The 12260-nt window shown below is 39.0% G+C and overlaps 1 protein-coding gene across 1 annotated transcript in view; it reads right to left on the bottom strand.

The window, feature by feature from the left end:
- Nucleotides 1–120: 120 nt before the first annotated feature.
- Nucleotides 121–12260, bottom strand: part of LOC124253067 (rap guanine nucleotide exchange factor 1-like) — a 132072-nt gene continuing 119932 nt past the window's right edge. The window contains 9 exon segments of the mRNA XM_046686794.1: nt 121–6886; nt 6888–6933; nt 7461–7592; nt 8198–8295; nt 8623–8724; nt 9265–9343; nt 9509–9603; nt 10005–10089; nt 11416–11607. Coding sequence (XP_046542750.1) covers nt 6794–6886; nt 6888–6933; nt 7461–7592; nt 8198–8295; nt 8623–8724; nt 9265–9343; nt 9509–9603; nt 10005–10089; nt 11416–11607 — 922 coding nt within the window. The 3' untranslated portion in view covers nt 121–6793.

Raw genomic sequence — 12260 nt, 5'->3', positions numbered from 1 at the left:
CAAGTTGCCAAACACTGTCACCCATCCAAGGACTCTCCGAGCTAGACGCTGCTTAACTTCACCGATTTGTGACCTGAGCTTTGAGCACAGGACCACTCCAATGAAAACATCACCATGAAATACTGAAAGGACATTTATTCATGTTGGCAAATGATACAACAGCACATCAACATTGCACAGTTTTGTAATAAATAAATAAACAGGAAAAATTGCATACATCTACACCATCCCAGAAGCTGGTTCACTCCAAGAATACAGACCACAGTAGAAATAGATAAGTAGCCCAAATATGCATACCTCATATGTAATACCCATATATATCCTTAACAAGTAACAGGGTTACTCTGTGGTACTCTATGAACTATTCGGTCAATATGACAAAATAACCACACTTCTCTCAACCAATCACACAGAGTCTAGTTATGTTGTAACAAATACATTTTCTATCAGTTAATCCCAGATATGTTTCATACCATATATACCTCCCACTGACATCTAAACTGACATAATTATGTCTAATTATGGGAGACTAAAATCGTTAATAATAACTATGGTTTCTTCAGTGGGAATATTGCCGAGCGTGGGGTTAAAAATATAAAAATGAAATAATGCCTAAACTTCGATAGATACGTACAAAGCTATGCTTCCTTCAGCTAGAAAATATTGCGGAGTGGGGTGATAGAAAACATTAGATTGAAATAATGCCAGAACTTTAACAAATAAGTAAATATGCCCATACTTTAACAACTAGTCCAATGAGGTATGAATAAATGGGCTACATAGAGATCCGCAGGCAGAGCCAGGCTTTGTCATGCTGTACAGGTTCTATATACGTACTACTCCTCACCACCAGCATACTGCTCCAAGCTGCTTAGCCTCACAGGACTGTTATGTCAAATATACCACAGCCGGAAAAGCGAGTACACTTTGAAAGATTCGTAAAGATGGCATACTGGATGGGAACTACAGCACATAAGTTGACAAGCAATTAGAAAATAATACAGACGGCCTCTACTGATTGTGTACATCATAGATCAAATGGTAATTGTCTGCAGGTATTGAACCCTGTAACATGATCGCAAGCAAGTGATTCCTAAAAGATGGCCAATCACACAGAAGATGTCTAAGATATTTTACACTGTTGACATTCAGGCGAAGACTTGTCAGTTCATCTCTGACACAATGTCGACGCCTGGGCAGTCTTCACTGTTGCTATCACTGCTGGAACAGAATATGTCTGGATATATCAAAACATCTAGACACTGAAAGCTTGTACTAGTCACAGAATACCATGTTTCCTCTGTTGAAAGTCAGGACACCCCATATGGGTTCAATTAGTGAAGCATATTTCTGGTGTCCCCTGCCGTGACATTGCTGGAATTTGCAAAAAAACGGCATAAAACCCAACTCGTTCACTGAAAACCAGGACCAGTGGTAAGGCTTCAAGTACCGGGCCTCGTTGCTATCTCATCACAAAGGTTTTCCTAACTCCCATACTCTAACATAGACTTATGGTTGTCATAGCGATCTGCCCATATTAACTACTGATACTGATTTTATCATTTCACAATAACTACATAAAGTTCATTAAACAAATCCATCATCCAGTGTATGAAATACTACGCTGAAAAGAAAGGATGTTTTTCTTTCAGATAATCCAATTTGTTTGTACTTCAGTAGGTTATCGGGTAAATAAAAACATCAAAACAATAAGAACTCAAATCTTCAGTGGCATTTTAATAATGAACTAATATTATCACTTCTCAGAGAGTATGCAATAACTATTCTAATTATAGATCAATCGTGCATAGTCTCAGTTATTCATTCAGTCAAGTGGAAAAGAAAATCTGGGCTGGCAACATTTAAACAAGACCAGCAAATAATTAGACTTGGTATAAATGTAAACTGAAATGAATAAGTGTCCTGGCTTTTAATAGAGGAAATATGGTACCTTTCCAAAGGGGAACCATTGCAGTTGTTCTACCATGGTGTTCAATCACCATCCCTTTGTCTGCCATTTTAGCATGTAAACGTGAATACTTGAAAATACACTGCGTACAGCACAATCTTCAGATTGACATGAATGTATACCACTCAACAAGTTAAGGACACCATCAGTTTGAAGGCTGTGTTGCAATACCCAGAATAACTCTACCTTCATTTGAGTGGTATATTTGAGTGAGTGAGTGAGTTTAGTTTTACGCCGCACTCAGCAATATTCCAGCTATATGACGCCGGTCTGTAAATAATCGAGTCTGGACCAGACAATCCAGTGATCAACAGTATGAGCATCGATCTGCGCAATTGGGAACCGATGACATGTGTCAACCAAGTCAGCAAGCTTGACCACCCGATCCCGTTAGTCGCCTCTTACGACAAGCATGGGTTAATGAAGATCAATATTCTAACCCGGACCTTCACGGGTCCTAATATATATGACAGATAATAATCTTTGTCTTAAAGCACTGTCGCATCTCTCACAGTTGAAATACATATGTTATAAATGTTTATAAAGACTTTCCTGTACATTAACTGGTATTAACTATGAATAAGAAGTAAATAAGTTATGGAATTAAGACAATTATCAATAGAGCAATACATCAAATTTTTTCCAAAAAGCACTGTCAAATGTCTTTGGGGTCTGTACAACAGCAATTTGTACACACCTAATATTCAATATGAACTTTCACACTGTACAAATATTTATAACATATCACATGTGTGAGGGTCACACATCCAATATAATGCAGTCGTAGCATATACACAAGTCTCTTCAATATACACCAGGTCCACACAGCATTTGCCTGTATTTTCTTGTGGTCTGCCAGCAGACTCAAGTTCTCTCCCTTTAATCCTCAGCAAGTGGACCAGCCACACAGGTCAAAGGTCAGTAAGTCACATGATCTTGCCACTTTGAAGGTCACTTCCATCTGTTTAAGTCATGATTGTACAACTCCAATAAACATACATCCTTTCATTGCATATGTGTGAAGTCTAAGCCTTCTATAAGCAACTGCCTCATGTGCAATATTAGATGGACTGGCAATCATCTTGCATGAACCAAGACTGAGCTATTGTCATGATCTCACATCACTGTCTTTTGATATCACCTAACATGTGAATATATAACTAACCCTTGTGGCATGATCTCACATCATTGTCTTTTGAAATCACCTAACATGTGAATAAATAACTAACCCTTGTTGACCATCTTACATTTTCTTGACAAATCTCGGACTTAAAACACAAGACATCTATACTACTCAAATAAGACAACCCAATTCTTTCATATTTCCGGAGATATTCTGCGACAGAATGACATAAAACTACAGTCATATGAAGACTGGTCCCCTTTTTGAGAAGAATATGGTGCATATGAAAATAAATGCTGACCATGTGTGAATCAATAAACTCAAAATACAAAGCCATATTACTCTGTGGACGTCAGGGATCATTACTTGACCAGACAGACTCAGCTGGGACGTCCTACATGTAGATTCCATGACATGTCTCAGTCTCGAAAACACAAGTGGTATACATGTATAATTCTTGGTTCAAAATACAGTCACATAAATCCACTGGGATTTCAGTTCTGGTTGACAGTTCACAGAATGAAGCCAAGAACTTGAACAGGTACTGAAGCTCACTGTCACAAGTTTGTCTAAAATTTCAATAGGCCAGTGATCTTAAGCCTTCTACATCCAGTTAACTGCGTATTGTTTAAATGCTTTTAATGATGGGATAGACCTTCTGACTAATTATGCCCATAAAACAATGATTGTGCAAGAGCAAATGTCATTAATATATTTTCAAAATTTCAGCAAATTTTCATAGGACACACCTATGGTATTACCTAACTGGGCTGATCTCTACAGGATATTTTGTAAAACAATCAGTCTCCATGAAAATGACAAAAAAGCTGTACAAACCGATGTTTTCATGTCATGTCATGGCCATTATCATGCTCATTATGGCTCATTATGCTTCATTAAGTCATAATTAGTCTTTATTCTTTTTCCCTTGGTTTATGGATAGATGGCTGTAGATGACTTTGTCAATAAAAGCAAAAAGGATTTTTCTATTGATGTAACGAAACTTTCCAGTGATTAATTCTTGTCATCACCCACCTGTCAAGTCAATCGATCATGACACAATATCCAGCCACATCTAATTACACATGAGGATCTTGAACAGAATCAGGTTAATTGGCAGTCATAGTTAGTTTGATCATCAATACAATGTGATTTGATTATCTCAACTTCAGTTGTGAACATCAAGCTGTAGCCTAACAAACACAAGACTGACTCAGGTTCACACAGGCACTACCTACAACTTCTACATATCTGGCATTACAATTTGGAACATCGTTCCATTTTAAAACAACATTTGTTACAAATGTGCTTTGAATGTTCTCCCAGAGGTACATACCAAAAGCAAAACTAGCAAATTTGAACTAAAAATCCACTCAATATGAAATGATTCATTAAAGCTATTTATATATCTCTTGGTTTCGGTAGATGGAATAAACATAAAGATGAAAAAACAAAAAAACAAAAATAAATAAAAATATTTTTTCTCTCCAAAACTTAAATTCCAAAGTGGTTCAGCTGATCTCACAAGTCCTGCAGAATTGTTAGTGTATGTACAATAGACCTGCAAGACGCCTACACACTGGTTGATCATGAAAACCTTGATACAGACTAACGCCAAATGACCAAATTTTATTAAACAGTATCGCCTTTCTAATGGCGTTAGAAAGTCGCTTTCTCATATCCAACTTGACAACGGGAATAAGTTATACATTAATCATAAACAGTCTTGTATCCCATCCTATCCACTCCTGATACCCTGTGGTGAACCACTAGTTGCATTAACGAATCAACAAATATAATTATCTTCAATTCATTATGCATATATATCTAGAGTTTGTTGTCATAATCCCTGCAGAAACAGCCAAAGTTACAACAACAGATATGGCAGCTTTTACACATGTAATCACACACACTCGTCATTGGCAAAATTGCATAAACTAATTTAATATCTTTGACACAACAGTTATTAAATCTCGATACTGTAACATCCAGGTATTGTTGTGAAGCGCCATCTGGGGCTTGGTGCGATGCAGGCAATAGGCCGGATATAGATATGGCAGCCAATGTTAAACTTATTAAACTCTATATTCCTTTCAGAGGAGCTGAAAGTCTATACACTGCCCCCTGGTGATAACCTCTTCAAACAGGGGCAGATAACTCTGACCTGCTGAAGGTCAATATTCTACGGCCTTGTGGTCCTCTCCCAGAAGAATGGCTAAAGGTCAATCTGCTCCCGCCTTGTGACGACCTTTCTACACAAGGGCAGATAACCCAAGCGGCTATCTAAAGGTCAGTACACTGCAACCCTGGCGGCAATCTATCCAATCGGGGGCAGATTAAAGTCTCCAGGCGGCAAGTGTCTGCAATGCACTCTATCTAAAGTCAAACTCATTTCAACATGAACAGATACACATTTTGGTATTCAGTGGTAGAAACAAATTTAACAATCCAACAATGATATGAATGCTGTAAATGACAGAGGCCACAAATATCCAATTGATATATCAAGATTTCTATACAAGATGTTCAAATTCTGAATCAAAATCACAGCAAAACATTCACTACTTCCTTGCAATTCACTGCAGATATCCAGAAAACTGTGTTTGTCTCTGGCTTGAACTACCTGCCATAATATCCGAATTCGACACTTTGATTTCTCCTTGCAATGTCAATCAGTTGAGACTTGTAAGACGAGATGTAGTAGAGTGATGGTAGCTTGTCCATGTATCAAACTTAAGATGTACCTCCACACATCAAAACAATTCACACACCAAGTAGCTGATTGGTTAGGGTCAATGTCCTGGGATATACCAGGCATTGTTAATTTGTTTGCAGGTTTAAGTTGGAGAAAAAAACAAAGTTGATACAGGTCGTGGCTATTTACCACTTTCGTGAAAACCCCATCAACACATATGGTCGCAAAAGACCACATATGGTCACAAGACCAAGGATTATAAATGGATGAATTCAGGATTCAATCCAGAGCCAGTGGATTCTGGCTTCAAGGGGACACAACTCTGCCTCAGACCATGTATACCCCTCCAAACACACTTTGTCAAAATTCAACAAGGTATAATGCATTGAGAGGCGTAAGTCTTCACGTCAATGCTCAACACGACAGTAGACCTACAGGTGCTCCACCTGTTTGTAGACTCCTATACTGAAACATAGGCCCAGTCCAGCTCTGCATTTACCAATCACCCAATGCTGGGTCACATTGTCCAGTGAAAGTGGCATTGCTACAAGGCAATGGAGATGGTGGAGTCGTATAGTATCACACATGTGCCGTCTGCTTCACTGCATTGTGAAAAATCCACCTGTCGTGGAAAGCCTCCTATGAAAATCGCATCACTGTCGCTCCATACCTGGACTGACCATGTTGAGAGTCCTGCTACTTCCTCTTTGAGCAACACCACACAGAAGACTGACTGGACATGCAAAGTCTTCAATAACAGCGGATCCTTACAGCTTCACACAGTCAACTGCCATAGGTTGTTCACAGTCCACAATTATGCCGATAGTCCTGTCAAGTCTTATTAAAGTGGTACTGTCGTGAGTCCAGAGGAAAGACAGACATTTTCTACTTGAAAACTTAAGTCTTGACAGGGCACAAGGACATCAATATGAAGAATCTCATTGAGTTTCGATCAGTGTTCTTGTCTCTCTCTTGGGTTTTCACTGTCCTAGGATTTGGTCATGTGTTAGTCGGTTTCCACCTTCTTTCTCCCTCCCCTTGGTTTTATTTTCTCTGATATTTGCCACAAAAGCTCTTCAGATAAATAATCATCAAACTTCGTTGATGATTGACAATATTTTTTCACTCTTCTTGAATTCATAGTTGCTGTAAAAAGAATGAAAATATCTCTGTTACTTGACAAAGAATAACACAATCAATTATTGAAAAGTTTCATTGTTTTCACACTGATATTTTGATAACAAAAGTATTAATAATACGTCAACTCTGCTTCCATGAAAGTGGTGGAAATTATTTATAGTTTCAGGGTCATAAAATGAACACAAGAGGTTAATTGTCATGTTTGTTGACACATGCTGACCTCACTTCAAAAGTTAAGTGAAATTCAATACTGTGTGAGGTATAAAAACTGTTGTCCGAACTAAACAATGAGATGCAAATTAAGTGACAATGTGACACTTCATGCCATGTTCATCAATGTCAAAATAAGAAATCAACCTCTAAAATTAATCAGACTCGATTATTTTCAGACCGCGGCCATATAGCTGGAATATTGCTGATTGCGCCTCTAATAACAAACAAAACTAAATAAATCAGACCTGTAAAGATTAACACAGACTCAGCCCAAACATATTGACCCTAAATCTACACAAATTCGGCTGAAGATCACATACCACTTCTTGAATCGGCGCATGCTGTCGAGGATGTTGAACTGCTGCCAACGCTTGGAGAAGTTGATGCTGTGGTCAGGCAGCAGGTCCTGGTTGCCGATGTTGATGAAGGTCAGGTCTTGTAGAATTAGCCCTCTGTAGGAAAACAGACATGTACGTATACTTTAATGAGTGAGTGAGTGAGTGAGTATATCAGGTTTTATGCCGCTTTTAGCAACATTCCAGTAATATCACGGTGGGGTACACCAGAAATGGGCTTCACACATTGTACCCATGTAGGGAATCGAACCCGGGTCTTCAGTGTGCCGAGTGAACACTTTAACCGTTAGGCTACCCCACCACCCTGACTAGTTTAATGATATTTTCAACATTACTGAAGTGATATCATGGCTGTGGATAGCCAAACATAACATGTGTTACATTTGACGTCTTTCTAAATGGCATTGTATATTTGTTGCTTTGTTGCCATGGGAGCCATGCCAGTTTACATTTGTCAGAGGGGTACACCAAGTATGTTATCTGGGGTACCAGTTGTCCGACTTTCACTCTCTTGGAACACACGTGGTTGAGATGGGTTAGATTGCTGACTTTGTGTGTTGGTGATTAAGTGCCTGCTTCTGATCGTGGGTTCAAATCCCAGATGGGAATCAACCCTAAAAGAACATGTACTAGACTTTGTACTTTACAAGAAAGTGTAATCCCAAATATAACGTGTTTCATATCATGGCTGATGTACTTACAGATAGGGTATACATGGTGGCTCTGTCTCGGAGAGTGCCTGTCTGTACGCACGGAATGATGAAGAGCTGTCTATCAACTGACAGAACTCTTTCAGAGCCTGAAATACATCAACGTGGGTCACAATACTGAAAGAATCCACAATACATTAAGTGGTGAAAATATGTAAATAATCAAATTTTCTAAAAATGATATATATTTCTAAACAAACAGTTGAACATGTCTATACACATGCTGAATTTGGGGAAAAGCTACATTGTATCTACATTGGGGATGTGAGTTAAGCTGCATGACAGTGAACTATCTTCAGTTTGCAGATGACCTCCAAACTAAATCTTATTGTTACACAAGCATAATCTAAAGTGATGAAAAGCACTTTCAGAAAAGCTACCAAAGGGAGGTAACTCTATGCAACTGGGAAACATACCTCTAAGTTTTGTTTCTGCCACTCCAGTCTCCTGACTGGTGCAGAGTCAAGCGCGGACAGAATAGCAAGGTATGAGTTGAAGTTGCTCATCTTCCGAAGGTGCTGCAATAAACATACAAGGCACGTTAGAATCTGTCAGTCATTCTGCATTACACTTACATTACAATACTTTCAATTCAATATGACAGAGAATGAGCTTCATGTTGGTGAAAGGTAAAATCACTGGCCAGTAGAGGGGTTTGTGAGTGAGTTTGGTTTTACACCGCTTTTAGCAATTTTCCAGCAATATCATGGCAGGTGACACCAGAAATGGACAGGCCAGTAGAAAGTACTAACTTCAGATTTTAATGAGTGTATGGTTATTTGACTTTAAAAAGGATGTGAGCAGATCTTTGTGTAGTGAGTTACTGAGTGAGTGAGTTTGGTTTAACGCCGCTTTTAGCAATATTCCAACAATATCACAACGGGGGGGAGACCAGAAATGGGCTTCACACACTGTACCCATGTGGGGAATTGAACCTGGGTCTTCCGCGTGACGAGCGAACGCTTTAACCACTAGGCCACCCCACCGCCCTAGATCTTTGTGTAGTGTCAGCCGGACTAAAATGGACATCTGGTGATACAAGTAGGTGTAACACTAACCTTCATTATTTTGATGAATTTGATGAGGTACTTCTCCCTCTCCTTGGGATCCTCTTGTGTCAGGATGCGGGTGCGACACCTTAACATAGATTTTTCAAGGTCAGCCATTACCCTTTACATATATCTCTTGCAAGCAGAGTAAGAAAACACATTATGTTGCCTTGGAGCTGATTTCTCCTCTTCATGAAGGATCTAACAGGACTCAAATAGACTATATAAATGATACTTGTGAAACGATACCTACCAATATGACATCTTGTTGAAGTGTTCTGTGAAGTGGGTCAAATTGGGGCTCAGTTCCTCAGACTGCTCCTTGGCCCACAACAGAACCTCAGGAATCTGTAGACAGGCAAAGATTAATATTGACTTCCTCTACACTAAAACTGTGTTTAAACTAAGTGAAGGCTAACAGTATGTAAGAAGGCAGTTTTATCCAACTCCACAGGAGTGTTAATCAAAATTACTGCGATTTGTTTTTATGTTATCATTAGAAAATTTGTGAGGTTTTTCAAACAACTATACAGTGACGTCTAGGTCAGGGGAAGGTAACTCTGTCAGTTGGGAGGGCATACCACTAGGGATAGCTATGACTTAGTGTTAAAATTTTCACTTCATTCTGTATGTGTCTGTGGAAACCCCAGAATTAAGGCAACCATAATCCAGAGGGAATGTTAACGCCTTAATTATAATAAATTACTAACTCATACAATATATTGGCACTATAACAAAACTGTCCCAACCTCTATTTTCTGGAAGAGCTCAGCATCCATAAGAGTCATCTGCTCCGCTATCTCCTGAGACTTGAAGTGGAGAAGGTCTGGCAGGCTAGAATATAAGGAGGGGGTTACTATGTGACAGGCTGTATATATATACATGTGAAAACAACAACAGTTATGAGATAACAAGGGAAACCAGGCCCTGATTTCTCAAAACAAACTGGGGCGGTGGGGTAGTCTAGTGGTTAAAGCGTTGCCTCATCACGCCGAAGACCCGGGTTCGAATCCCCACATGGGTACAATGAGTAAAGCCCATTTCTGGTGTCCCCCGCCGTGATATTGCTGGAATATTGCTAAAAGCGGCGTAAAACCAAACTCAGTCAGTCAGTCAGTCAAAACAAACTTAAGTTTTTACTCAAATTTCAAACTGAGTTTGACAATTTGAAACAGCTGAATTTTGAACTCAGCTGCCTTTTTTAAATAAAAAGCCCAAATAACTTAAGTATTCTCTTCACCAAACTCAAATTGTCTACTATGTTTGAGTTTAATATCGATTTCTATTCATTCTGGGAAGTGCGTTTTCTCAAATTTGAGTAAAAATTCGAACTTAAGTCAAAACTCAGACTTCAAGTTTGTTTCGAGAAATCGGGGCCAGAAGTTAACTGGCACTAAATGGTAGATGGACAAGTGGAAGCCAGGGATTGTTAATCCAGGCATGATTGATGAGGTAACAATGGTGGCAATTTAACAAGGGATAAGAAAAACAAATAGAAGCCAGGGGGGAATAATTATGTACATATTAGCTGTCTGTTCCTAACTGGTTCATTCACCTGTTGAAGGAGTAAGAATATACTTCAAAACGTCGTGACCCTTCACAATAAAGAAGTTGACATCCATAAAATTCTTGCCTTCTTTTTATTCATTATCAAGACGTTTCAGAGCTAATTCTTGCTCCTTCATCATGTATTCATGTTGGCTAGGGGTCCAAATTAAGGGAGTCTGAGATCCTTGAGGTCTATTGACCGCGTCTTTGGTGTAGTGGTTAGACGTCCGCCCGGAGAGTCATACCAAAAGACGTTAAAATATGGTACTTGTTGGTCACTGCCTGGCGCTCGGCATTAATGGGTACAACAAGGACTGGTGGGCTCAGAGTCAGTATAATGTGTCTGAGTGGGGTATTCATGCTTCACTGCGGCATGGTATCTCAGTGGGCTAGCACTATAAAACCAGCTTAAGTCTGGGCTAGTACAAGCAGCCGCACATACACATACACACGCATGCACGTCGTCATATGAGGAAATATTCTCAATAAGACGTTAAACCCAATTTCACCTCACCTCACCTTGAGGTCTATTGTAGCATTTAATAACTGTTAACTTTATGGTGAGTCCTTGACCTTCACGCATGGTTCTGACAACTGTATTATCTCCCTTACTTCTGAGACAGCTGGATTGACTGCACAGGTGTCATTGTGTTGGCATTGTCGGCAAGGATTTTCTGGCGCTGTTCACACTTCTCGATGATTTTCTTCCGAAGGATCCTTGCTAGCATCAGCTCTCCCTGGCAGACCAGTTCATATACCAGGTCCATCATCCGTCTCACCACTTCCTCTTCTAACTCCATGTATCTGTAATGAGTTGTGTGGAAACCAGCACTGATTAATACTTCACAACTACTATTCTATTCACAGTCATAGTAATTCAACTAAATTTCCCTTAACAGGCTGTATTGAAAACAAACATGGATTAATGTTATTACTTCAAAACTCAGGGGTGGAAATAACCCATTGCCTCGACGTCCGAGTCCAGTGGTTTTTTCTGTCGGGCAAGCAAATTTGTATATCACACTGTACCGGTGTCCAGTTGACTTTTCAATATTAATTATGTTATTTATTTAAAAAATCAACAAGAAAACGGACGCTATAGTGGAAAAATTATCAGGGCAAGTGAATTTACATGTGCCAGTGTACCGGAGTACACTAGCAATTTTAAAGTTATTTCCACCCCTGAAATTATTATCCTTAATAAGAAATACTCATAAAAGATGTCTGGACGCTAGCATTTGTGAAACAAACACCTCTATATATACCTATCTTCATTCAAACAATTTTCTGGAATAAGCTGTGAGTATAATTTTGAAAACCAAAAACAATCTTGTTAACTTTCCCTATTTCCCTCACCAGCACTGATTCATAAATTCAAATTATTATTGTATTAAATTTTAACACTAAAAATATTTCAGTTAAATTCAAAATCACAATTCATCTTGAAACACACATGT

Source organism: Haliotis rubra, unplaced genomic scaffold (genome assembly GCF_003918875.1).
Source record: "Haliotis rubra isolate DU_JTF1 unplaced genomic scaffold, ASM391887v1 Scf530, whole genome shotgun sequence".
Classification (NCBI taxonomy): domain Eukaryota; kingdom Metazoa; phylum Mollusca; class Gastropoda; order Lepetellida; family Haliotidae; genus Haliotis; species Haliotis rubra.
Note: the sequence above shows the minus strand (reverse complement) of the source record. Positions and strands in the feature narration are given on the sequence as shown.